The sequence below is a fragment of the Lipophrys pholis genome (genome assembly GCF_963383615.2).
Source record: "Lipophrys pholis genome assembly, chromosome: 7".
In the NCBI taxonomy this organism is placed as follows: domain Eukaryota; kingdom Metazoa; phylum Chordata; class Actinopteri; order Blenniiformes; family Blenniidae; genus Lipophrys; species Lipophrys pholis.
In genome coordinates, this window is record NC_137638.1 from 4480194 (window position 1) to 4504883 (window position 24690).

Genomic DNA, 24690 nt, shown 5'->3' on the forward strand with positions numbered 1-24690 from the left:
TAAACTCAAAAACTGCTGAAAAGCAGGAAAATAGAGCTTCATGCCATCTTACAAGTCTTCTCAGTATAATGTAAGACCAGGTAGCAACATCACAGTGTGAACCACTGAGCAGGGAGCGTCTCCATGGCAACAGACGGTGATCTCCTTTAATTATCCTCCATCAGGTGCTGCTCTCATCCACTTTGTATAGGAAACCTTTCTTCGCAGTTTTTTGAGATTTATTTGGAAACTCTTAGCCGTTAACGTCCCAAATTCTAACCAATTGTTCCTTGAATAATGACAAACCATACCTGAACACTTCGTGCAATTTGGGTGAGTAGTTTTTACGAAAAGTTGGTGAAATGCATACACCAATAAATAAATAAATTCACGCAGACGAAAACATAGCCTTCTTGGTTAACTTTGTCGGTGAAGGTAATGAAGAACTGACAGGTATCAAAAGTAGAAGTTAAATTGAAAATCGTGCAGAAGCTCAACCACAGAAACAAAATTACCCAGAAAAACTAGTCTAAAGAGGGTTCAAGTCATACGACTCTCCTCAGAACCAAATTGATTGACCCCATTGAATCCTCTTTCCCTTTGAGTCCATGTAATTATTTGTAAGGATTGGAATTTACAGCAATGTTCCACAGAAGCCACTGCAGCCTTTTCCTCCCTCAAGCCGAGTCACATTAGTCATCACTGGAGAACAAAGACCCCCGACTCAATGGAATCCAGTGTTTTAACCATCCCAGATGGTTTTTAATGTCCCTCCAATGCTAATGTGCTCCGGGAAAGGAGTGGAAGTCTTGGAGCTGTGGGATCCGGGATGCCTTTGTATGGCCGGGCTCTTCATTGGAGGCGGCCAATAGATGAGCACATGTGGTAGACTCTTCGCTGCGACACTTCGCCTCCACCAGTGACCCCGCACATTGGAATGCATGAGCCAGAATGTTGCTGGGACAAGATGTGTGTGTGTGTGTATGGGGGGGATCTTTTCAGAGGGGCAGACAATTTAAATTGTTGAAAATGGTTAAAAGGGGATAAAAAAAAAACAAAAAAAAGCAGGGAAGCCAATGAAGAGCCGACCTCGGGGACCGGGGTCATTAGGCTCATACAAGTGTGTGAATGGAAGGCACTCCCAATTTGGACACGCAACACGCTTCAGGCTTTCATCACAGACAAGGACAAACAGATGTCCGGGTATCCCAGCCAACATGCTCGCTTCCCTTTCTACAAGAGAGAGAAACTCTCTTCCACGCTGTCTGAATGGAAGCAACCAATAAAACCTCCAGTGTAAAGTGCTCCAACATGCGGTCTCTGAAAACCTGGACCTGTTGACTCAGCAGTGTCTACATTTACCGTTCTGTCACCTCAGACATCGGAACGATTTCCTCACAGAAGGGGGTGAATTCTGTTCTCCGAATGAAAAACGGCGCAGTCCTGCTGTCTGAGTTTACTCACCGGTCTATGTTTCCTGCGCCGAAGACAGAAAGGATTACTTTCCCAAGTCAACTCACTTATTGAAAGGATATTTCCTTTCAGTTTAATTCTGGTTCATTAGATGCTTTCATTGTTGTTAAAAAGGATCATATTTTGATGCCCACCGAAATGTAAATTTGCTTGTGCCTCACTAACTGGCAGACTGTCAGATTTTCCATTACCAAACATGACGACACGCGGAGCGCCGAGTTCATGAGCGGATAAATGAATCTCTGAGGTTTTTCCATTGTTTTGTGTTGTTGTGACGTTTACAATAAAGTGCACCTGATACAAACACGGATTACGTGAGGCGGTTGATGGGGAATCTGGTGCCAGCGGAGAACCTGGAACTGCTCCGGGACCGCCACTTCAGGCCGGTCACACGCGGTTGTTTCTTTGCCGCACGACACAGTTTGAATGGCGTGGCAGCAGACGGCGCACTAACTGGCGGGAGCATCATGTTTCCATGACGACTGAGCACAACAACATGGGGAGCGCAATGTTTACTACTGGGAAACGAAGGTCTGAGGAAGAATCTGGATTAGTCAACAATAGTTGCAGAACTACACCAGTTTTATGTTCTTTGTGCACAACAGCTCATCGCACTACGACAGCCTGAAAGCTCAAACGTACGTATAGTTGGGGCATAACTTGAGGCTGTACTACGCAGCAGGATTTTCTCTTATGGAGGAAACTTCAAGGTCAACTGGGTTTTATCTAACCTGCTCCGGAGCAGGTTATGTTCTGGATAAGTGATCGACCAGGATGAAAGCTCCGTCTCCTGATCAATCAGATCCTTTATAAAACGACCAGCCCGTTCCTAGGAAATCATGATTGAGTTTTTAGAGAAAGATGCAATCCTTTGACATAATGAAATACAAACCCTCACTGAGAACTTTGAAGGATTATAATTGTCCTTGTTATTGATTGTGTAGCTCCACAAAGGTTGATCTGAAATAATGAAGTTAATAAAAATGGTCACACGTGGCCGAGCCACTCGTGTCGTCACGGTGAGGAATTCTTGTTCCAACACGAAGTGCACTCACACGGGGGAAACTCAGCCTGAGAACAACTCATATAAACTCAAGGAAGAGCACTGAGGAGGCTCTGTCCGAACCATCTGTGCCATCTTGAAGGGAAATTGAGTGATCAGAGTGCTGTCGGTTCGTATTATCCAATTAATTAATATCCTATAATCTCACAAAGTTATGCATTAACAGAATCAGCAGTTTTCTGGTAGAATTCCTTTCTGGCCTTGCCTGCAGCAACAGTGTTGTTTTTGGCCTGATGTGTTTGAGTTCTTCAAACCCCGCCTCTTTTTATGTGACTGTGCACTGATCACAGTGAGTTTGTCAATCCAGATAACCCAGGTATGATAATCCCACGTAGTAGTCCAGACCTCCACCAACGCAAAGAGCGACCGGAGCCGGTTGTGTTTCACCAGATCATCAGTGTTTGTGCTCACACCTCTCAAAACTCTACTAATGACTAATAACTTCAGATATTAAACAACCCTGAGTATTACATAATTGACACTCCTTAAATTGGAAAAGGTTTTACGTGAAAGCCCAATGATCAATCATCTCAGTCTAATATTTGTAACGGCTGACGTTGTAAGCAGCTGCGACTGAGTCATTATTAACTTTGGTGAAAAATTTGCCCTCGGTTCACGAATGAATGCGAAAGAAAAATGTGTACCAACAAAGCAATTTGCAAAAACTTAAAGCAACAGATTAATTTAATTTCTGACTTCCAGATTATGTTTTCAAATCCTAATGAGACAATCATCCTGGCTGAGTCATAAGCCTTATTCTCATACTTATAGTACATTTCTCATGCCTGAGAGTGTTGAAAACTGTAAAAACACATAAATTAAATATGGATTATTGATGTTTCCATACAAGTAAGTAAAAATTGCTCTCAGTTATAATTGGTAAACAGATGGATTTATTCATGGATGAAACATCAGGACCACAAACATCATGAAACTAATTCCTGACCTGCAGGTAACACGTTGGAAAACATTCCAGACAGTCATGGTAGCCGATCGACAAATCTCTCTCTCGGTCTGATCTCCATACATTTGCTCATTTTCAGTATCTGACATGGTTCGTTGCTGTAACTGTGTTGGCGCGCTTAAAATTTCCTCTCTTTATTTCCTATGTCCTCGTTCTCGTTCTCTCGTGCCACTCAGAATAACTCTGCACTGAGAAATAATCAATTACAGCCCGTTAAGAGGTGTGAATGATTGCAAAACCGAAATGTGAAAATCCACGTTGATCCCAGAAGGAGCCGTGCAAATACTCAGCGCCACATGTGAAACCTGCTCCTGACCTCTAGATTACACTTTCAAAAGCTCCCCAGACAATCTTGCTGGCCGAAGCTCGTCTGAGATTGCAATGAGATTGCTCTCTCTCTCCTTGCAGCTGATTACCTGAGAGGGAAGGTGTTAGTTACACGGTAAGTTTAGACGAGTCCCCGGAGTTGACATCAATACCTCTGTGTAGTGCCACGGCGCAGGCTGCGGCGGCCGGCAGGTACCAGTCGGATTTCTATAGTAATTGCAGTGCAGCACGTAAGCCGAGGAGGGGATGTGGGTAGAAAGAGCAGGGCAGCGCAAAATTACAAAGCGTCTGGAGGGAACAGCAGGTGGACGTGCCGTAAAGGCTGCCAAGCCTGCGCGGCTCACAGGGGTTAGGCTAATAAACAGCAGGTCACCGGCACCCGACATGTTAAAGAGCTCATGAACAATGACGAGCGTCTAACGTCTCCATCTGGACCCGGCGAGAACGGCAGCGCAAGACGGCGGCGCGTCGGGGGAAGAGCCATAAAGAATATTGATGGGCCTCGCGGCGGGCACAATCACGGCGCGGCGATGTGAGCGTGCGCCTCGGGATTGACCCAATGAGCGCGCTCGTTCGTCAACATTCGTTTTCCCACGTTATCTCTGTGTCAAAGTTTGAAATTGGTTTTGGTTGAATGAAATAGACTTTTTTTTTGGGGGGGGGGGGGGGGGGGGGGCGGTATCAGTCAGACACGTCGGCTCGGCCCTCCGAATCACTCCGCCGGCTCGTCCCGGCGCGATAGCGGCTCGGCGTTGGCAGAGCACTCCTCTCGCAAGAGTATCCAGATAAGTGTTTCCTCCCGTATCTCCCAGCCAGCCTCCCCCGTCCACCTTATCAGCCTGGAACACACTAACCCCCACCACTCCCCCACTATCTGTGTCATCAGATCCAATGGGGTCACAGCGGAGAGCCAATGAGCACAGCCTCGCTTTGATGAAACCAGTCCTCTTTTCATCCATCAAAAACAGCCCCCCCCCCCCCCCGCACCATTTCCCTCGTGTTTAGCAAGTCAAATTCTTATTTTGCTTTTCTTTTCTTTTTTTTTCCCTCCCCGACCCTGTGGGAAATAATGATAGCGTAGAGAGAAAGTTGTAATGAAAATATTGATATGCTTCATTGATTTCTCAGCAGCGCCTTCAGTCCAAACGGAAAGATTTCATTCTTCAAAGAGAAAGAAAGTGAGGAGAGGTGGAATTTATTGACTGTGAAGCCAGGCTGACACCAGAATCATCTCGTTTTCCGAAGGGAAATCGAAGTGGGCAGATAGGGCAATGTGGAACTTTCTATTTTTCCGGCAATTTTCTTGAATTCCTTCAAGAAAAACTTGCCTCTGCTGATGAAATTGCTTTTAATTGAACTCCATGGCTTATTTGTTTTCGGAAAGTAAAACTTCAAAGACCTCTTTTGTCATTTGGTTCAAATATGTTCTTTTGTTTTTGAAAATGCAGAGCAGAACCTCGATTATCATTCAGTGAAAAGTTGGAGCGTGATGGATAAGATGCTTTATTATGCATCACAATGAGACTAAAATATTGTCTTGGAGCAAAAACCTTTTTTTTTTTTTTTTTTCATTTTGTTGCTAAACAATTTGATTTGGTAAATAATTACTTTGTCAAACAAGCTCTTATCTTGTTTGTAAATGAATAAACACAAACATTTTCATTGGGGTAAAGTAATGTCTGGTCTGGAGACATTTTCAAGGACTTTAAGGTTTCAGTCCCTTAAAGTCTTGAGATGTTCTGATCTTCATCTTGACTCGGTCTCAGGTGTGGTGGTCTTGATTGCATCACTAGTCTCTGATAAGACTCACAGATACACAGGTATCAGTTGTTGGGACAAACGGATCCGTGGCTCCTGTAACCGTGGAACAGTTTTCTACATTAGGATTGAATAACCAATGGAGGCAATGTTCAGATAACGGCTGTGTATCATAATCATGGACCAACGCGTCCTGCAACACTGCGTCTAGTTGTGCTTCGTTCTCAACGTTACCTTCAGTTCAACCTCCTGCTGTTTCCATTGTAGTTAGTGTTGATTTTTTCAATCTATCAGGAAATCTACTCTTCTTCTTGGATCACTGTATTGATTTAGAGCAGCGCCCTCTGTAGGGTTGAATTCCAAATACACATTCCAACACATTGGACACATAGGAGTATCAAGGCAATGACGTTGACATGGTTTGATGGACACATATATTTTTTTCATGTGTATGTAGGCACAAGTCAACTGGACAACATCCATCCATCCATCCATTCAATTTTTCAAACATCCATCCATCCATCCATCCATCCATTCACTTTTTCAAACATCCATCCATCCATCCATCCATCCATCCATCCATCCATCCATCCATCCATCCATCTATGCATCCATCCATTCATTCACTTTTTCAAACATACATACATCCATCCATACATGCATGTATGCATCCATCCATCCATCCATCCATCCATCCATCCATCCATCCATCCATCCATCCATCCATTCAAACAAAGCCATCAATGTTAGCTCTTGTCATCATCTAGATCACTGGGTAAAGTCAGTTTGTTTAATGAACATGCAAACTCAACCCTGAACATTTAGATATATAGATAGATAGATAGAATTTTATTGTCTGACCCAAAGGATGTCAGAAATTTGTCTTTGACGGGGCTCAATTACCTTTGGGTTTAAACAGGAGACACTCCTGCGGTCTACTGATAATGCTAATCACTACCTCACTGGGTGGTCCAGTCTCCCAGCTACGTCTCCAAAAAGCAGGGAGTGTCAGTGGGATGATTTGCGAGGGCTGCACAGTTTCCTCACAAGCTGGTAGCTTAGATTAGTTACAGTCATTCATGCTGCTCTGTGAAGCGTTCGCTGACCTCCTGAACCTGACTCAGGCCCGAAATATGTATCTGTCAGCCCGAGAGGAGGCCTGTTTTTAGCCAATTAGCTGTGACCCGATGTCATGGCCTGACCGGATCGCTGCCACATCCATCAGTCTTTTATACACAAGTTATCCAAGATAGGGTTGCGAGGAGCTGGGGTATATTTCATATATTCTGGGTGAAGGGCAGGTTGCAATATGGACCCATCACCAGGTCAAATACAGAATGATAGATGACCACTCATCCTCTCTTCAGTCAGAAAGAAACCAACATTTTCACACTCCTCCAGCTGGCCACGTGAGGATGCTGAATCAAATTACAAATTTGAAAGCTTTTACTTAAAACCATTTTTGAATCGGCTGCTTTGAAATTTGGTGCTAGGTAATCTTGGAAATGTAATTTCATATATGTGTATGTATACTTTAATGATATAGTTTTTATTAATAGAAGCAAGAAATTTAAAATGAAGTTATTTTCCAAAGTTACGATTGATTCCATACATTTCAAATTTAGGGGAAAAGTAACCATTAAAGGTCCCAAATGATTTCAACTTCACTTTCTCATGGTTTTCCAACAACAATATGTGTCCCAATAGCCTGTCTGTGAGGACCCAGAAGTGAAGAAAGTCTCTCATCTCCTCCACATACTCGCTCCACTTTTTAGTGAGCGTGTGCTCATACAGGTGAATCAACGATTTTCCCTTCATGACATCATGTGGGGAAACAACCACTCCCTCTGGTAGCGGATACTCACTTTGAACCTCACACAGGTAGATGAGCTCTGCCCTCTAAAATTAAGAGCAGGTGCCATTTTTTCAGACCGACACAGCTCATTACCATTTGAAGGTACGGACACAGAAACGGTCTGTTCTCAGTCAAGCTCACGAGAGGGACTTTTAGACTGGCTGAAATTTAGGACAAAGGCTGGAATTGGGGAAATTCACTTTATATACAATGTTGTTGGAATCTCTGACGCCTGTCTGAAAGTGTTGAAAAACTGTATGATATAGGATATTTAAGACAAAAGCTTCAGCTTTACACATGAAGAAACAGGACTTCTGTAGCTGTTGTCATGTATGACAGAATTAATGACAAATTAGCATGTGGCTACAAGAATGGTGTTACAGTAATCATTGTATTATAATATGTAATTCCTAACACTACCCTTCATAGACAGTTGATTGCAATGATTTATGTATGCCCATGTTTTGAGCCAACCACCCATCCCCTGTATGTGTTTTATGCAATTTCGTGCAATGAGGAGATAAAGTCCATTTCAGTTGATTGGGTAAAAGGTAGATATGAAAGCTATAGAGATTCCTCGAACATCACGGGGTAAACACCGAGACAGAGGCTGGTGTGAATTTCAAGCCCCTGCAGAAGCCCGACACATGCACAAGCAGAATATACAAACCTGGAATCAAACAAGGGACTTGTTGATGTGAGGCAACAGTGCTCACCACTACATCACTGGCTTATTCAAATCTAAAAATCTGCTCTTGGACGGGTGGGTTGGTGAATTGTCTCATTTTTACACCCCAACTGCCAGACATTCCTACCTGCAGACAGGCGATGACATGGACTGAATCCGCCCGGTCTCCTCCCTCCGTCGCCCATCAAGTGAGCAGTTTGCTTCTTCATTCTGCCGTCAGGCAGCTTTTTCTTCTCTTTTCATTTTTTTTTTTTTTGTGTACTTCAGCCCAACAACGATGGCCACATCGGTCATAAAAAAAAAGGCGGATAAAAAGGCAGACAGAGAAAGACGGCGAGCATGAGGCGATAAAATGAAAAAAGAAAAATAAACCTCTTTCTGAAAGCGGCATCAAACCAAGGCATCGATCGTGCTTTGAGCAGCCGTCCCGAGCTCGCGCCTCTTCCTGGAAATTCATTTCTGCGCTTGACGATTATAACTCACCGTGGTTCTGCTGTCCTCAGCAACTCGCTATCTCTCCGGCGCTGACCTTGGCGGAGATCCGGGAGCCAGATCAATATTCACCTGCTCGTAGACGCGGGAGAATTGCTCCACGCCGAAGCCCGACTCGACTGTGATGGATATGTTTATCACTTCAATTCTGTCCGATTTGTGGCTCCTCCTGATGTCAAATCACCCGTTCAGAGGTATAGACGTTTATTTCCTGACATGGCGGCGAGCGTCCGCGGCTGAGGCCCGTTTCCTGCTCGCTTACAGAGTGACAGTATCTCAAGGTGAAAGGGGCCTTCAGACAATAACCCCCTCATTCAGTCCTCACTCGCAGCGACCCAGATTTGGATTCTGAACCAAAGGAGGCAAGCTGAGTTTTTGTCATGGGTGACCTACAAAACTAGGCAAGCTTGATAAATTCTTCAGAATTGAAAAAGGGAAGCGTCCTATCAGACCTGTTTAACATACAGTCGTGGGACTTGAGTTGTAGTTGTCGTCATTGAATATTTACAGCTTTTTTACGCACCAAGTGGGGCACGCCGCTTCATTATTCACTTTGTTTGTTGTCGGGTTATCAGACGAACGCTCGGCGCGGCGTCTGCTCGACTCTTCTCCGCCCCTCCTGTGGAAATACTGCATCTCCGTGTCACTCCGCTTGTTTGGAGAAAAACCCACAAACCGATAACTTTTGCCTTTCTTTCTTACCAAAACAAATTGCATTTCCCCTTCAAAAGGACTTGCACAGATAACCAATCGTAGCTCCGCGCCCTCCAGGTAATGGCTTTCCGTTTAGATTTATCTCACAGCCGCCACATGGTCGAGGTCTCGGCGGAGGTGGACAGCAGCGATGATGGAGTTAACCTGCGTGTAGCGCCCGCTGAAAGCTGTGACACCTACGTTAGTGCAGCAAACCAATGGAAGGGAGAAAAAAAAGTGTTACAACTATGAAACAAGCTGTAAAATTGGCATGAAAACTCATCTTGGATTATAAACATTGGTGTACAACCTACTGAAAAAGTGATTAAGATTTGACAGATGGTACAATTACAGAATATTACAACTTGCAAAATAGAAACTATATATAATAATAATACCAAAATTAAGATTGGCTGGCACATTACCCCCTCTCTAACAAAGTCATGGTTCAAAAACTGAACCTGGCAGAACTGATATGAAGTCTAAATAAACTGTCAGCAGTGGACTAAAATAATTATGGTAAACAAAGACTTGCTGAAATAAATAGATAATAGCAAAATACAACTACCAAACCATAAAAAGCATGTAAAATAACAATCTAGACATGAAAATAGACATTTATCTCATATTTTATGTCATTTTCCAAGATGGCCGCCGTTCTCCTCAAAGACAACGCAACTCTTAGAAGTGCCGTCTCTGCGAAACACGCACTTCAGGGTTTTGGTGGTTCGGTTCATTTGAACTGGTGTATCGCACCATAACAAACTCAAGCTGAACTAAACAAAACTTATATGACAACAGAACCAGTCATGAATATAAGATGAAATCAATAATCCATCCATCCTTCCATCTTCTTTGCGGCGTCATTCCGCTCAGGGCCACGGAGCATTAGAGCCAATCCCTTAGCTAAGATAAGCTACATGAATAATGGATTATCAAGAAACAGAAACACAACCAGCAAGCGTTTGAAAATAACGCCACATGTTCGTACTGAATAAGCATTTCGAGTTTCCAACTGCCTTTATTCAACAGGAGTACCTGATGTGTGCAGACTGACGAACGATTCTCCTGAAAATCTTCAGTTAGTCGCCGGCCTTTAGGAAAAACACACATCTGCTCATCAATCTTTAAAACCAAAGGAAAGTAAAAGTTTGTGTGAATGATGGATGGAAACACGCCGCAGGAAGAGAAGAGCAACACTGGGGGGGGCGGTCCTGTGTCTTATGGGGGGAGTTTGTGCTGACTGGACGAGTCCTGGGTCTCCTCTTTATCTTGATCGGTCCTCCGTCGTGTGAAACTAATACATTCTCTCGATTTACATGAAGGACTACGGTAGAGATTTTCAGACGGCGCTGCAGACGAGGAGAAAAGAAGAAGCCGCCTGCAGGAAGCGTGCTCCTCTGCGTGCAGCTGAAATGTTTTTCACATTAAACTGAAGAGGAAAATCAGCTGTGCAGAAATGGATCGGACGTTATGGGTTCACGTTACTCACATGCATTATTCACATGGAATAGATTGTCCAAATATTTCCCCCCAAAATAGTGACGTAGCTTCAATTTGTTTGTGTTTCCATTGACTGTGTGTTTCAAATGGCATAAGATGTAATTGATTGCAGATATTTTCCCAAAAATGTCTTCATTAAAACATTGTTACTGAATTACAGAGGAAAAGTACCGTTATGTGAAACTAAATATCTCAAGGCAGTAATTCGGTATCGTCGTCTACGTAAGTGTTTGTTTTTATTGTGACTCGTCCTTATTGCAAAACAAAACAGCTTTATTGATATCATGTAGCCCCATAATGGATGTAATAATGATAAAAACCTCTAAACAGCTGAGGTTGAAATAAGTTTAGCTGAGGTTATAACTTTTTAAGTTTAAGTTTAACTGTCTTATCACAGACACACACACACACGCACACGCACACACACACACACACACACACACACACACACACACACACACAGTGTTTGCATGTTCTCTCTGCGCTTCCATTGACTGGACTGTGCTCATTATTGTACATTAATGACTTGTACAAAAATTTTTCAATTGTACCCCTTTTTTCATAACCTAGAGGTTAGAGGAGCTTACTTGGGATTGGACGTTTGCAGGTTAAAATCCCACAGCTGACAGGACACTACTTGACCCTTGACCTATGACACTGCACCCTGGCAGCCCACTCGTGTTATAATAATATAATTAATATCACGGGTATACGCAGAGATATACGTTTCCCAAGGGATCAATAAAGTATCAAAAAATAAACATCCTAATTGCACCGTCAGGTTGGTGAATTACCAGAATATTTAGGTTTTTTGGTGAATTTTAATTGCCAATTTGTATCATTTCAACATTTCTTTTTCCGTGTTATTTTAACTAATTCTTTTTGAAAGATTAAGAATACCAAGATTTAACTGCAGAGATGCTATTTTAGATCATAAAAAACTCTTTCACTTACTTTCTTGTGTTTTTTTGAGGGGGGGGGGGGGTGGAATTTACAGATTCTACGCAGCTTTCCAGGGACGGACAAACGGTTAATTTCTCATTGATGTTGAATGGTGAACTCATTCACTTTTTTTAATAAAATACTCCAACATACCTGTAAGCGGCAGATCCGATCAAGTGACCAATATTGTACCTGAACACCTCCTTTGTAGGTAAACAATGGAAGGTATTTGCTGTCATCACTGCTCTCAATATTGTATGTCAATCTGTGTAAAGTGTACACAGTCTATATAATACAGGAAAATTGTAATTGTCCAAACATATCCAAGTCTTTTCATAGAGGACGCTGCAAAACGGGTGCTCGATAGATACCCTACGTATTTGTCTACTCTGGGGGTCTTTCTGTAGGTGCTGCTTGGTTCAGTCGGTTCTGATTGGTGCTCCCATTCACTTCAATTCAAATACAACAATACCATCAAATTAATTTACCATCCCTCACCGCGACAGACCGAATCACTTTTGAAACGGGGCCCCGGCTGAAGCGTTTTCCAGCTCTCCACTGTGTGAGGTACAAAACTTCAAGTGTTTCCCGAGCGCTCAGTCACAACGGGGGTAATTTAGATCAGTAGCGCCGAGCGCGAGCGTGCCAGCAGGTTCTCGCCTGGTAAAATTCTCCTCACACTCAAACCACAAGGCGGGCAACAAGCTTTGTTGCCGTTTGAGAAGCTAACTATAGAGCAGAACCAAGTGAGGGAACCACAAAGCAGCAGCAGTCAGATTGTATCAAGTCGTGTCCACAGTGCCAGCAACCGGCCGCATTAGCATAGCGCCCGGACCACAGGGAGTCCGTGAAGGAAGTCCAAACAGAGGGATCAGCGCTGCGTTTCTCAGGGTCACACTCAGATTCTCTCATTGTGGCAGTTCTGCTTCACACCGAAGCCACGTAGATGGCAGCTCCGAGGAGGAAAGATCAGATCTGAACATTTCAACCGCCCCGTGGAACTTTCTCCTCTTCATCTATTTCTGTGCCGAGCCACACTTTTTGTTTTGTTTTTTTGTTGTTGTTGTTGTTTTTTTTGTTGTTTTTTTTTGCCAAACTCCACAGATTCTCTCACAAAAGGTCCCGCTTTTGGTCTCCCGGGGGTCGGCTCCTCTCAGAGGTCCATGGGGAGAGCAGCCAGCTTCAAAGTGAGAAAGCCAACCATCCGCCCAGAACTAAAACCTCAGCAGCGACTCAATGCAATTTTCTGGCTGTTTCATTGATTTAATCCCTGGTTTGTGATGCTTGGGCACAGCAGTGTGACTGTAGTGTGGAGATTCAGTGTGAGACAGGAGGATGAAGGTGTAGAGTGGAGGGGGGGGGGGGGGGGGGGGGGGGGTTTCTCCCGAAGGTCCCGATCCTCAACTCTCCCATCGGCGAGCCATGATCACAGTCCACACATGGAAGTGCTCATCCCCTGTCTAATTAGACGGCCTGAAGGTTGGAGGGAGGCCGTGGGATCCCTTCAAGCTGAGCTCACCACGCTTCATCACTGCGCCGTGTGAATTTACTCAACAAGGCAGAGAGCAATTGGCTGCAGCGGTATAGAGAGCAGATTAAAGTGTGCTGCACCAGATGGAAAGTGGCAGTGATTGTGCAGTTTGAGTGTCTTCTCAATTAGGCCGCGTTTACACGAGTGAAAACAAAACACTTTCATTGCGTTTTTGTTGTCTGTTTACACAACAATGATACTCTGAGCCACTGGAAACACAACATTTTGAAAATGCTCCAACTCTGTCCCTTTGGGGGGAAATTATTTTATTTTATTTTATTTTATTTTATTTTATTCTAGTTTTATTTTATTTTATTTTATTTTATTTTATTTTATTAAATTAAATTAAATTAAATTAAATTAAATTAAGAAGTTGTAATCCTTCACTGCTTCTCACTCCTTTTCGGACAAACAGCCTGATACTTTTCTGCTGTTTCTTATTCAGTTCGATTGGTGAAATAGCTTTGGTTGATTGGTATGCACTGTTGATTTTAACCTTTGAATCCGAGCATGTTCGAAATAAAAGATCAAATGAAATGAACCAAATCACCCTACAGGTCCCTGATGACTGATGAACACCTGAGATCTGTTCTGAGAACAAAACTCACAGACTTCGATGTAATGGCAACAAAGAGTGCTCACTAAAAGTGAATATAAGTATTTACACTGTAATGCCTTTTTAAAAGTCAAAAGATTTGCCCACCCCTGGCGTAGACACTACGCACTGCCCGATTTGTACTGTAGATGCAGTAGTAGTAGGATCAGCCTTTTTTTTTTTTTTTTAATAAAGATGGGAATGCTTAAGTGTCCTAATTTGTTGCCTTCTCTGACTGTTTCTATAATTTAATCTCTCGTTTATGATGCTTGGACACAGCAGAGGTAGTTTGGATGTGCATGTTTTGTTGATTTAAACCAGGGGTGTCAAAGGTTCAAGGTTACCTTATTAGTAAACGCGGGTAAATTAGTTTTACAGATTTTTGTGATGCATCTGACACGTCATAACAAATAAAGACACACAATGAACCAGACAAGCAGCTAATTGGTCGAGTGAAACAAGACGGACAAGACAAGTGCTCAATGTTCCGCTATTCACAGATAAATAAGATAAGATCAAAAATAGATAAGAACAAAACACAATAAAACCTTACAGAGATAAAGAGCAGTCACTAACATAAAACCAGAATAAGAACATTCAATAAAGATAATAACGATAATAAATAGAGCTAAGAATAAAATGGATATTTTAGATATACACGATAAAGTGTGATAAGAGTCTTAATCAGTGGTGAAGGTGAAGGAAGTTCTTCAGGTGCGATCACACGTCAAAGCAGGATTAAAAAGAGCTGCTTCCTCTCACTTGTCAGACGCCTAAAAATGGCAGACGAACGATGTGTTTTCACTACGAAGCCGCCTCATATATAATCTCGCGTTTTCACGTCAGCTTTTCCAGACCTTTTCACGTTGGCTGCTCGCAGGCGGCGTATAACCTTCGGAGCAGCCAAGGCACACAGCGGCTTTTTACTCCAGGTAGGAAATGATCAGTGTCAGCGTCTCTGAGCAAGGCAGTGTGAAAAAGCGCAATTATACGAACTCAGCCTGAGCCAAGTCTGCGGCTCTGTGTTAAATCTGTATTCATCATTCTGCCTCCGGTACTGACAGACAGAGCACTTTTATTTCATGTCGCTCATCACGTTCCGCCATTTGAATAACTGCAAACGAGAAAAAGAAAATGTTTTACACTTACTGCCTGGATGGTGCCTTTTGTGCAGTTTCTAACCGTTCTAAGAGCTAAAAATAAAGTAGTTTTAACAGAGCGATTTTGTCATGCGATTATTTTCACATTTCATTAAACAACAAACTAGCACATCATATTTTTTTTAGATTTTTACTATTTGAGCTGTTCAGCATTTTTTTGTGTGACTTTTCCAGTTACATATAGAAGTAATGGAGAGTCTTTGTGGTACTGTAGCATCATCCTGTTGTCATACAGTGACATCTAGAGGTCACACATGGCATGTTCCGCTTTATTTTGCTTTATGTCACTTTTTAATAGTTCCATGGTTAGACAACCAGAAAATTTTTTAAAAAGTGTGTATTATAGTCTAAAAAATAAGGTCTATATAATGTTTGTCAGTGTGTTGTTACTTCATTTACAGTGAATCATTTTTGTTTTAGAAAAGATTTCCATTTCCATGAAAGCGATGCAGTGTTCATGTTGGGCCTCTGGTGGGTGTGTTGGCTGTTTCTGTTTTGAAAATACGCACTCAAATACACACAGAGCTCAATACGCTATTAATATTAACAATGGGAGTACACAGACATTCTAGTGGACGGACGACCAAGTTGTAATACTGTGAACTACCAAGTCGTTCTTGTTGTTCCCATTGTACATCTACTGAGCATGTGCAGAATAACTATTTACTACAGCCATGATGCACATGCGAATCTTCAAAAAAGTTGTGTTTCAACCCTCAACCAACCAGTGTATTTTATTATGAATCCTCAGGTTTTTTTACTTTTGGCTTGTGCATGGCGACCTCAGCACATATTTCCTGCAGAGCTTTTAAAAGACTCCAATGTCTGAAAGGTTGAAAGCCGCGTGCGTGAATCATGTTTCAGAGAACTCAGGAGAATTGTCCAGGAATGCTGACCTGATGATTTCTTTCTTACTTTTTTTTTTTTTTTTTAAAGGTTGCGGAGACTCTCCGCTCGGGTTTTACAGGAAGCCCCCAGATGTTTTAACCATACGGTGGTATTAATCTGTCAGCTCGGGTTGTGGTCTGAGGAAAGGAGGAGGCTCCCAGGCTTTGCAGGTGTTACAGGGGGCCTGTTCACGTAGCCTGGTCAGGAAACCTTGCATAGACAAGGTCACGCGCCGCCGCCCCCACACAGTAATTGCTGCCCTTGGTTCTCGGAGGAATTGTGAGAAGAATGCACCCGGTGACATGCCGCTAAGTGTGTGTCTCCTCCGCCGAGAGTCGAGGGGCAACAGCAGTGGAGGAGGGCTTTTGTTCGGGGCAACGCCGGAAGGTTAATTGCTTTCTAAGGTGGATGCGATCATTTTCCCACTCCAGCGTTCGTCCCCGGCGTGTGCCGGCGTGCTTGGATGACGAAGGCGAACCAGAACAGTGTAAAGTGAAGACGTGAAATAACCACCGAAGAAAGACTTTTTTTTTTTTTTTAATGAATGAAATGTTTAAAGTTGTAGTGGTTAGCGCTCTCGGTTCCTGGTTCCCTGCTTTGGTTCTGCTCTTCAGGCCTTCCTGTGGATGACTTGCATGTTCTACCTGTGCATTTCTGGGTTTTCTTCAGCCAAGCCGGTTCCTCTCCCACCCGTTTTACACAACACTGAAAACGCGGCTTTTTGACTCCTGATGGAGGTTTCTTCTTGTTGACAGGAGAAACTCAAAGCAACTGAATCAGGCTAATTGGACCTGGGCCCCGGTTACACTGCAACATTTTTGAGTGTGAATAGAAAACCTTAGTTTCATTTTGGGTGTCTGTTTACACAACAACGGTGCTTCGAGTGACTTTTTGAAATTGGCTCCCAAGGTGAAACTTTTCGAAAATGCTCTGAATGGTGGTTTCATAAAAAAAAATACAAATAAAAATAAAAAACACTTGATATGAAAGCTACATTGTTTACAGCATTTTTGCCGTTACCGTGGCAACGGGCATCGTTTTCTAAAAGTTCCTGTGTGGAAACACAAAACTTTTCTGAAACAAAAATGCAAAAATTATGTGTTTGCCCTAGAAACGACATGTAAACGGGGCCTAACCTCTCTGTGATCGAATGTAAGAATTCTTCACTCATTATCAGCTCAGATTGGCTCCAGAACACTGTGGCCCTACGTTGGATAAAACCATGTTGAAGATGTTTAAAATGTAGATTTTTTTTTTTCCCATCTCATCTTTTCTTTCTGTTTGTGTTTTTCTGCAGGACCAGAGACCACAGCGTGTTTGACTGCCCGGCTCTTCTACGTTCAGTCGGTGCAAGGAAGTTGACGTCGTCATGGAGACGAAAGGCTTGGTGCTGGGCTGCCTGACCGTGGTCCTGCTCCTCCACCTCTCCACCGCCGGCCTGGTCAAGAAGGTCATCCGCCACCGCCGGGAGGCGCTGATGCCCAGGAAGACCCAGGAAAACCTCACCCTGCCTCACCCCGACCAGCCGGTGGTGTTCAACCACGTCTACAACATCAACGTCCCGTCCACCTCCCTCTGCTCCATCGACCTCGACTCGCCGGGCAGCGCCGACCTCAAGCACAAGAGCGCCGCCCCGGTGGACATGCAGAACACGGAGCACATGGACCAAACGCTGGACGGCGACAATCAGATCGTCTTCACGCACCGCATCAACATCCCCAAGCAGGCGTGCGGCTGCGACCACCAGCTGCCCGACATCAAGGACATCCTGAGCCGGCTGGAGATGCTGGAGTCGGAGCTGTCCAGTCTGAGGGAGCAGTGCGGCAGTGGAGCGGGCTGCTGCGGAGCTCCGGTCACCGGTACGCCTCCGCCCTCCACCCTCCACCCTCCACCTGGACGAGAGTGGATGTGTTTAAATGAGTTTATTCTGCATGTGAAATTTTGATTTGCAAAGTGCTTCGAGCCATTCGACGTCTGCAAGGAGGAAGGTTGTGTTTACCGGTTTTACGCAGTGGAACGAACACAACTCCATTTTAAAAGCTGCCCGAGGTGATGTTTAGAAGTGGGGGAACATATTCAAGACCAGCCAGCTCGGATTAGCCGCAGGTTTTTAGAAGTGCCAACACGGATTTCTCACAAGAAAGCACAACCTAATGAAATTTATCTGCAATACTCATGCAGAAGTGGCTTGATTTCATCGATATCCCAACAAAAACCAGCTGTGCAGTTGCTAAAAGCTAGATGCGTCACATTTTCAACCTCCATTTATCCCTGATATGCGTATTTAAATACCAAATATTTAAAGCTATGCAGTCAGAGCTAAGTGTTACAGAAGTGTACGTTTTAACCATTTTTACATTAGTTGCATAAAACATTGAATCTAGTCCGACATAAAGGTTTTACTCAATGTTGTGGATCTCTTCCTATTGTCAGAGGTTTCTTTAGATTTTAAACTAAATGAATCATACTTTATTAATCCCCTTGGGAAATTCCTTTTTTCCGCATTGACCAATCCTCTGTCTGGGATGCGGTTGGCGCTCCAGAGAGCTGATGGGGGTCAAGGGTCATGCTCAGGACTCCACAGTGGTGATCTGTACACTGTGGGAATTGATCATGCTCAGTTCTCTGACCCAAGGCCACTTCCTCTAACTTGAAGTTCGCCTTGACTTCAATATCGTTCATCTTCTCTCAATTGAACTTAATCCTGGCAAAACAATCGAAAAACACTTTCACTTTTATATAATTTTTTTAAAGTTTCAATCCAATATGTTTCAGTAGTTTGCATTCCATGTAAGGACCAACCAGAAGTCAAAAGCTGATTTTAGGCAGCAGATGATTCTGGGTTACGTTTGTAAGATGTATCAGTGCACATACTGTATGTGGTTAGTCTGGATATCGGTTTTTCAGAAACTAAAATGTAAAAACGATGAGTTTTCACTTGAAACATCGTCGTGTAAATGGAGCCGATGTTTGAATCTGTGACGTCACTGAACCACAAAGTGGCTCCAGATTTCACACCAAAGTGAACTCCTCAAGAAGATGCAGCCGTTAACTTTTCTTCTCCTTTCTCACCTTTCGTCCAGGTGAATTGTCCACCAAGCCATTCTGTAACGGACGAGGGAACTGGAGCACGGAGACCTGCAGCTGCGTGTGCGAAGCCGGGTGGAAGGGTCCGAACTGCACCGAGCCAGAGTGCCCCAACGACTGCCAGGACCAGGGCCGCTGCATGGACGGGAGATGCGAATGCTTCGAGGGCTTCGGCGGGGACGACTGCAGCCTGGAGCTCTGCCTGCCGGAATGCGGCGACTACGGCAGCTGCATCGAGGGCTCCTGCCTCTGCGAGGACGGCTTCATCGGCGAGGACTGCTCCCAGACCAACTGCCTCAACAACTGCCTCGGCCGCGGGCGCTGCGTGGAGGACGAGTGCGTTTGCGACCACCCGTGGACGGGCTTCGACTGCTCTGAGCTCATCTGCCCCAACGACTGCTACGACCGGGGTCGCTGCATCAACGGCACCTGCTACTGCGACGAGGGCTTCGCCGGGGAGGACTGCGGCGAGGTCACGTGTCCCGGCAACTGTAACAACCGTGGCATGTGCGTGAGGGGCCAGTGTGTGTGTCAGACCGGCTACAGCGGGGAGGACTGCTCCAAGCTCACCTGCCCGAAGAACTGCAACGAGAGAGGTCACTGCTTCAATGGCAAGTGCATCTGTGACCCGGGCTTCGAGGGCGAGGACTGCTCCATCCTGTCCTGCCCCGACAACTGCAGCAACCAGGGCCAGTGCGTGAACGGAGAATGCGTGTGCGACATCGGCTACGAAGCCGAGGACTGCAGCGAGCTCTCCTGCCCCAACAGCTGCCAGAACCGCGGCCGCTGCGTCCACGGACAGTGCGTCTGCGACAAAGGCTTCGCCGGCGAGGACTGCAGCATCAAGACCTGCCCCAAAGACTGCATGGGACGTGGGGAGTGCGTGGACGGGAAGTGCGTGTGCTTTGTGGGCTTCACGGGGAAGGACTGCGGCGAGCTGACCTGCCCCAACGACTGCCTGGACCGCGGGCACTGCGTGAACGGGCAGTGCGTCTGCCACAAAGGCTTCACCGGCGAGGACTGCAGCGAGAAGACGTGTCCCAGCAACTGCCTGGACCACGGCTACTGCGTCGACGGCAGCTGCGTGTGCTACGAGGGCTTCACCGGGCCGGACTGCTCCCTCCTGACCTGCCCGGGAGACTGCCAGGACCAGGGCCGCTGCGAGAACGGGCTGTGCATCTGCGACCAGGGCTTCATCGGGGAGGACTGCTCTGAAGGTAAGACACCAAAGAAGAATTTTTATCAGACAGATTTAAGTAAGAGTTTTGTAGCCGTTCCCACCAGAGGACACAGCAGGTCATATAACGCAAAATTCCCTTTGTAATGATTTTCCAACTATAATATGCATCCCCATACCGGGAGTGATGCCCCAGAACTGGCTTGTATAAATATTTAAGAGAAAGATCTGCGGTTCCAACACTTTCTTCTTTGGTCGTTTCTTGAGAGTGACTCAGTCTGGTTTTATTCGACGTGTCCACATCTGTTGTTGACCTCAGAACCCCCTCCCGTTGATAACCCAACAGAAAAGAAAACCTAGTTCTGCTTGAAGAAGCTGTAAATATTCTGCTAATTCTGCAGCCATCAACATGAATTTGTAAGTCCTGAGTGACTCCTTTACCCTCATGTTAACTTTACCTAAAATCTGATTAGTTCAAACCACTGAGACACGTTTAAATCATCTGGTAAAGCTTTTCTCCTTTAATCCTTAGTTTATATTGGTGAACGCTGTATATTTCTCTTGACGGGACAAAACATTGCCTTTGTTTCCATCATACTGCAAGAATGAAAAATTATCCCGCTTATTTTAAGTGTCACATGATGAGCGATGAGCTTTGATTTTCTGTTACTTTGTGAAACGATGTCTGGATTTTAATGGGCTCAACTTTTTTTCCTGCTAATATCCAGTGGAAAAAAGTTCAAATGTGTTTTTTGGAAGCTGCTGATTAGAAGTTGGCAGCATGAAATAATGAAGAATTAATGCATCATTTGAATGTGTTGTATTTCAGATATAAACCACAAACTCAGTTTGGGTTTAATTTTAGATCATCACAACTTTATCTTCTTGATGGAAAAATGGATCTGAATTTTTAAGAGTCATTACAGCTTCTGGAAAAATGTTCCTTTTTCACTCGATATCGTGTCAATAAGCCCTGAAACAGCTTGTCAGAATATTAAACAAAAAAACAAGTGAACATGTATTTGCTTCAAAAAACTAAAACTTGATGAAATCCCTCCACAGACCAATGCACAACCACATCATTGCAAACATTTATACAGTATATCAACCTGATTCAAACAACATTGTCCCGATGTAAAATCCTCTGTCACCTTTCGCTTTCACTTAGAAACAACTTAACAGTCCCACCGAGGCCCTGAGGCTGAAAGCACTCTCATAAAGGTCCAACGTTTCTCAAATATCACACCAGCAGGCTTTCAAAGTGATCACTAAAATCTTTAAATGAACTCAAGGGGGCAATGGAAGGACGTTGAAATTAAAATAATGTTCTTTGTCTGTTAAAACCAGTAAAAATAAAACCAGACTGAGACTTCCTGTCTCTCATTGTTCTGTTCGGGTCAACACATTTTGGATTGCTTAGTAAGTTAGCCGTAAATTCAATACAAAATACAAAGTAAACTTTGTCAATGACAAATGTACGATTCAAGAAAACCTTTTGATTAAGAAATGTATTTTTATTTTAAGGTACATCTTTTGTCAAGACAATAACGCAGAGTTTGGCTGCTCATGCAAGTTATATTCAGTAAAGAAGTGATTTATATATCAAAATAGACGGTACATACCTCCTGTGACCACTAGTTGTCACTGTATGACAGTAGAAAGTTACCATGGCGCAGAGAAACTGTTATCGTGATGAAGAAAAGAAAGAAAACTAATCATGAACTAAAAGTTGAGGAAGAAACTCAACAGCTGCTGGACCTGGATTATAACACTGCAGGAACTGGAAAAATAAATGTGTTCGGTGTCCCTCCACAGTGTCTCCACCCAAAGACCTGAACGTGGTGGAGGTCACCCCGGAGTCGGTGGGCTTGTCCTGGGAGAACGAGATGCGTGTGACGGAGTACCTCATCACCTACGTGCCCACCAGCCCCGGGGGTCTGAAGCTGGACATGAAGGTGCCCGGCGACCAGAAGCTGGCCACCATTCAGGAGCTTGAGCCGGGCATCGAGTACCTGATCAGCGTCTACGCCGTGCTGAGCAACAAGAGGAGCGTTCCCGTCACCGCACGAGTGGCCACACGTGAGTTAATGCTGTCTCCAGAAGTTTCTGTGGGTGGGTTTGCTGGGGATGCACCGATACCACTTTTTAATGGACGAGTACAAGTATGAGTATAGCTACCTGCCGACGCCGAGTATTGATATGGGTACTTATTAAATGACAGAAAGACTAATTCATACTTAATACACAAATGATAAACGAAGCCTTGCTACACACCACCTCTGCACAGTGTCTGCGTCAACGCTACACACACCTCCAACGGCCGTACAGTCTACGGTACGCATAGCGCAGTGTGTAGCATCTATATACACACTGTCCTATGTGTACTGTAGACCGAGCTTGGGAGATCAGGGATCTGTTACAATTACTCCGTGCATTATTGGCCCATTGACCCGATACTGGTGTCGGTATCGGTATCGGTACATCCCTATCGTTTAAGCTTGTGGGTCAGTTAATGGTCAGAACCAAAGAAAACAAAAAAGAACATTTTGATTGTTTTACAGCAGTGGATGGAGAAAAGAAAACTGTACTGATTTGTGTCATTTAAGCAAAGGATGTGGTGCTGGGAAGATGCTCTATAAACACATTCTAGTTCAGGTTCCTCATCCAGCCCAATTTCAGCTTGAGTGGGCCAGACTGGTAATATAGTACCATAATAACCTCTGAATTTTAAATTTAAAGTATTTTTTGTTGTTGTTTTGGTCCAGAGTCTACGTGATGAAAATACCAATATTTTCACAAAACCAAACAACCACTACTGAAAATGGCAGCAATCTCAACATGAAGCCACTTTTAATTAAATCCAGTGAAATATCCAGAAACCTTCTCCTATATCTGTTGCACCATGCATGTTTTTATAAACTCACCCTGACAGCGTGGCTTTGAGGCAAGTTTTCATGGCAGCATCACCGATATCTCCCAGTCCCAGTGTTGAGTTGTGTACGCTACTCTTATGAAAGTTGTTAAAAATCAGTGTTTTCTTTGAAATTCTTACCATTTGCTTGGTGGTGTGGCCGGATTGGAGCCTTTTGTGGGTCAGTTTTTGACTACGGGCCTTATCTTTGACACTCCTTCTCTATAATGTCAACAAAACAGCTGGATTTAGACTTTAAAACCTGGATGATGGAGTAAAATCAACCCCTGCCTTATGCTGGATTCTGATATTTTTCCTTTCAGCTTCTCCAGGTCACCTTTGATTAGCCAAGACATTCCAGTGAAGCCAAACGCTGGTGGACGGTATAAAGTGTTTAAAAGTGAAGACAATGCTTTCTCTTTGTTTTCTTTTCCTGTCAGATCTCCCTGAGCCCGAGGGACTGAAGTTCAAGTCAGTGCGAGAGACGTCCGTGGAGGTGCAGTGGGACCAGCTGAACATCCCCTTCGACGGCTGGAACCTCATCTTCAGAAACACCGTGAGTCCTCGTTCTGTGGTTGAACTCTAAAGCCCCTGTCATTATCCACATTTTCCTCTGGTGGAAAGCATATCTGACCCCCTTCTTCTTCCTCTCCTACGCACACACACGAAGCTCAGGCTGAGCGTCCGCTGGAAAACGCTCGCGCCGAGCCAGAAGGCGAAAACAGAGCAGTTAAAACTGTTAGCAAGTCCTGACAGCTCCAATGACCGTACAGCACCCGCTGAATGTCACTTTGTTTAACGCTTTATTTTCCTTTCGGAGCGCTCATACAAGCCTTTCCAAGCAGTATCGCTGGGATCCACTCAAAGCCACACTCTGTTAAACCCAACTGGCTGTCAGCTCTTAAGTCCAAACACCACCCAGAATGCTTTTATGTATGTTTTGGCTGTTTGGGTTTTTTTTTTTGTTTTTTTTCCACCTTCTTCTACACTTTCTGCCAGGACGGGGCTTTGTGGTGGTTGATGACTGCAGTGTTTTTTATTATATGGACTTCGGGGGGGGGGGTGTTTCTCTTGGCAGAAAGAGGAGGACGGTGAGATTCTGAACTCCCTGGGCCGGCCAGAGACCACCTTTGAGCAGTCGGGCCTGGGTCCGGGCCAGGAGTACGAGGTCAAACTGTCGGTGGTGAAGAACAACATGCGTGGACCGCCGGCCTCCACTAACGTCTTCACGAGTGAGTGTTCTCGGTCACGCCCGCTAACCGGTTTACGGGGGTTTTGTTTGGCGACGGTTCGGGTCCGGGAGGATGAATGTATCGTCTGTCTGCTGCTCTCACGCTGCTTCAAAGCCGCGGGGATTCAGACAACAAACACAAGGTGCAGAAAGAAAAACATCTGCTGAATTAGCAGCTGATTACCGCCTTGTTTGGATTTCTACTAAAAAGGTTTGAAATACGCTCTTTTCAAGCTTCGGATGATTTTTGAACTGTTTTCCTGCTTATTCCAAAAAATAAATAAATAAAAAATCAGTAATTCTGGCTTCAGAGCCAATGAGCTCCATTTGCTGGAGTTGTCCTCCTTTTCCCCCAAAATATGACGTCAGGAGG

The 24690-nt window shown here is 44.4% G+C and overlaps 1 protein-coding gene across 2 annotated transcripts in view; it reads left to right on the forward strand.

Moving 5' to 3' along the window:
• The window catches only part of tncb (tenascin Cb), a 63754-nt gene that overhangs the window by 4203 nt on the left and 34861 nt on the right, over window positions 1-24690 (forward strand). For both annotated transcript variants that reach the window (XM_080467403.1, XM_080467404.1), the window contains exons 2-6: window positions 17209-17770; window positions 18995-20215; window positions 21991-22254; window positions 23527-23642; window positions 24165-24318. In XM_080467403.1, coding sequence (XP_080323529.1) covers window positions 17281-17770; window positions 18995-20215; window positions 21991-22254; window positions 23527-23642; window positions 24165-24318 — 2245 coding nt within the window. In that variant the 5' untranslated portion in view covers window positions 17209-17280. The remainder of the gene's footprint in view (window positions 1-17208; window positions 17771-18994; window positions 20216-21990; window positions 22255-23526; window positions 23643-24164; window positions 24319-24690) is intronic.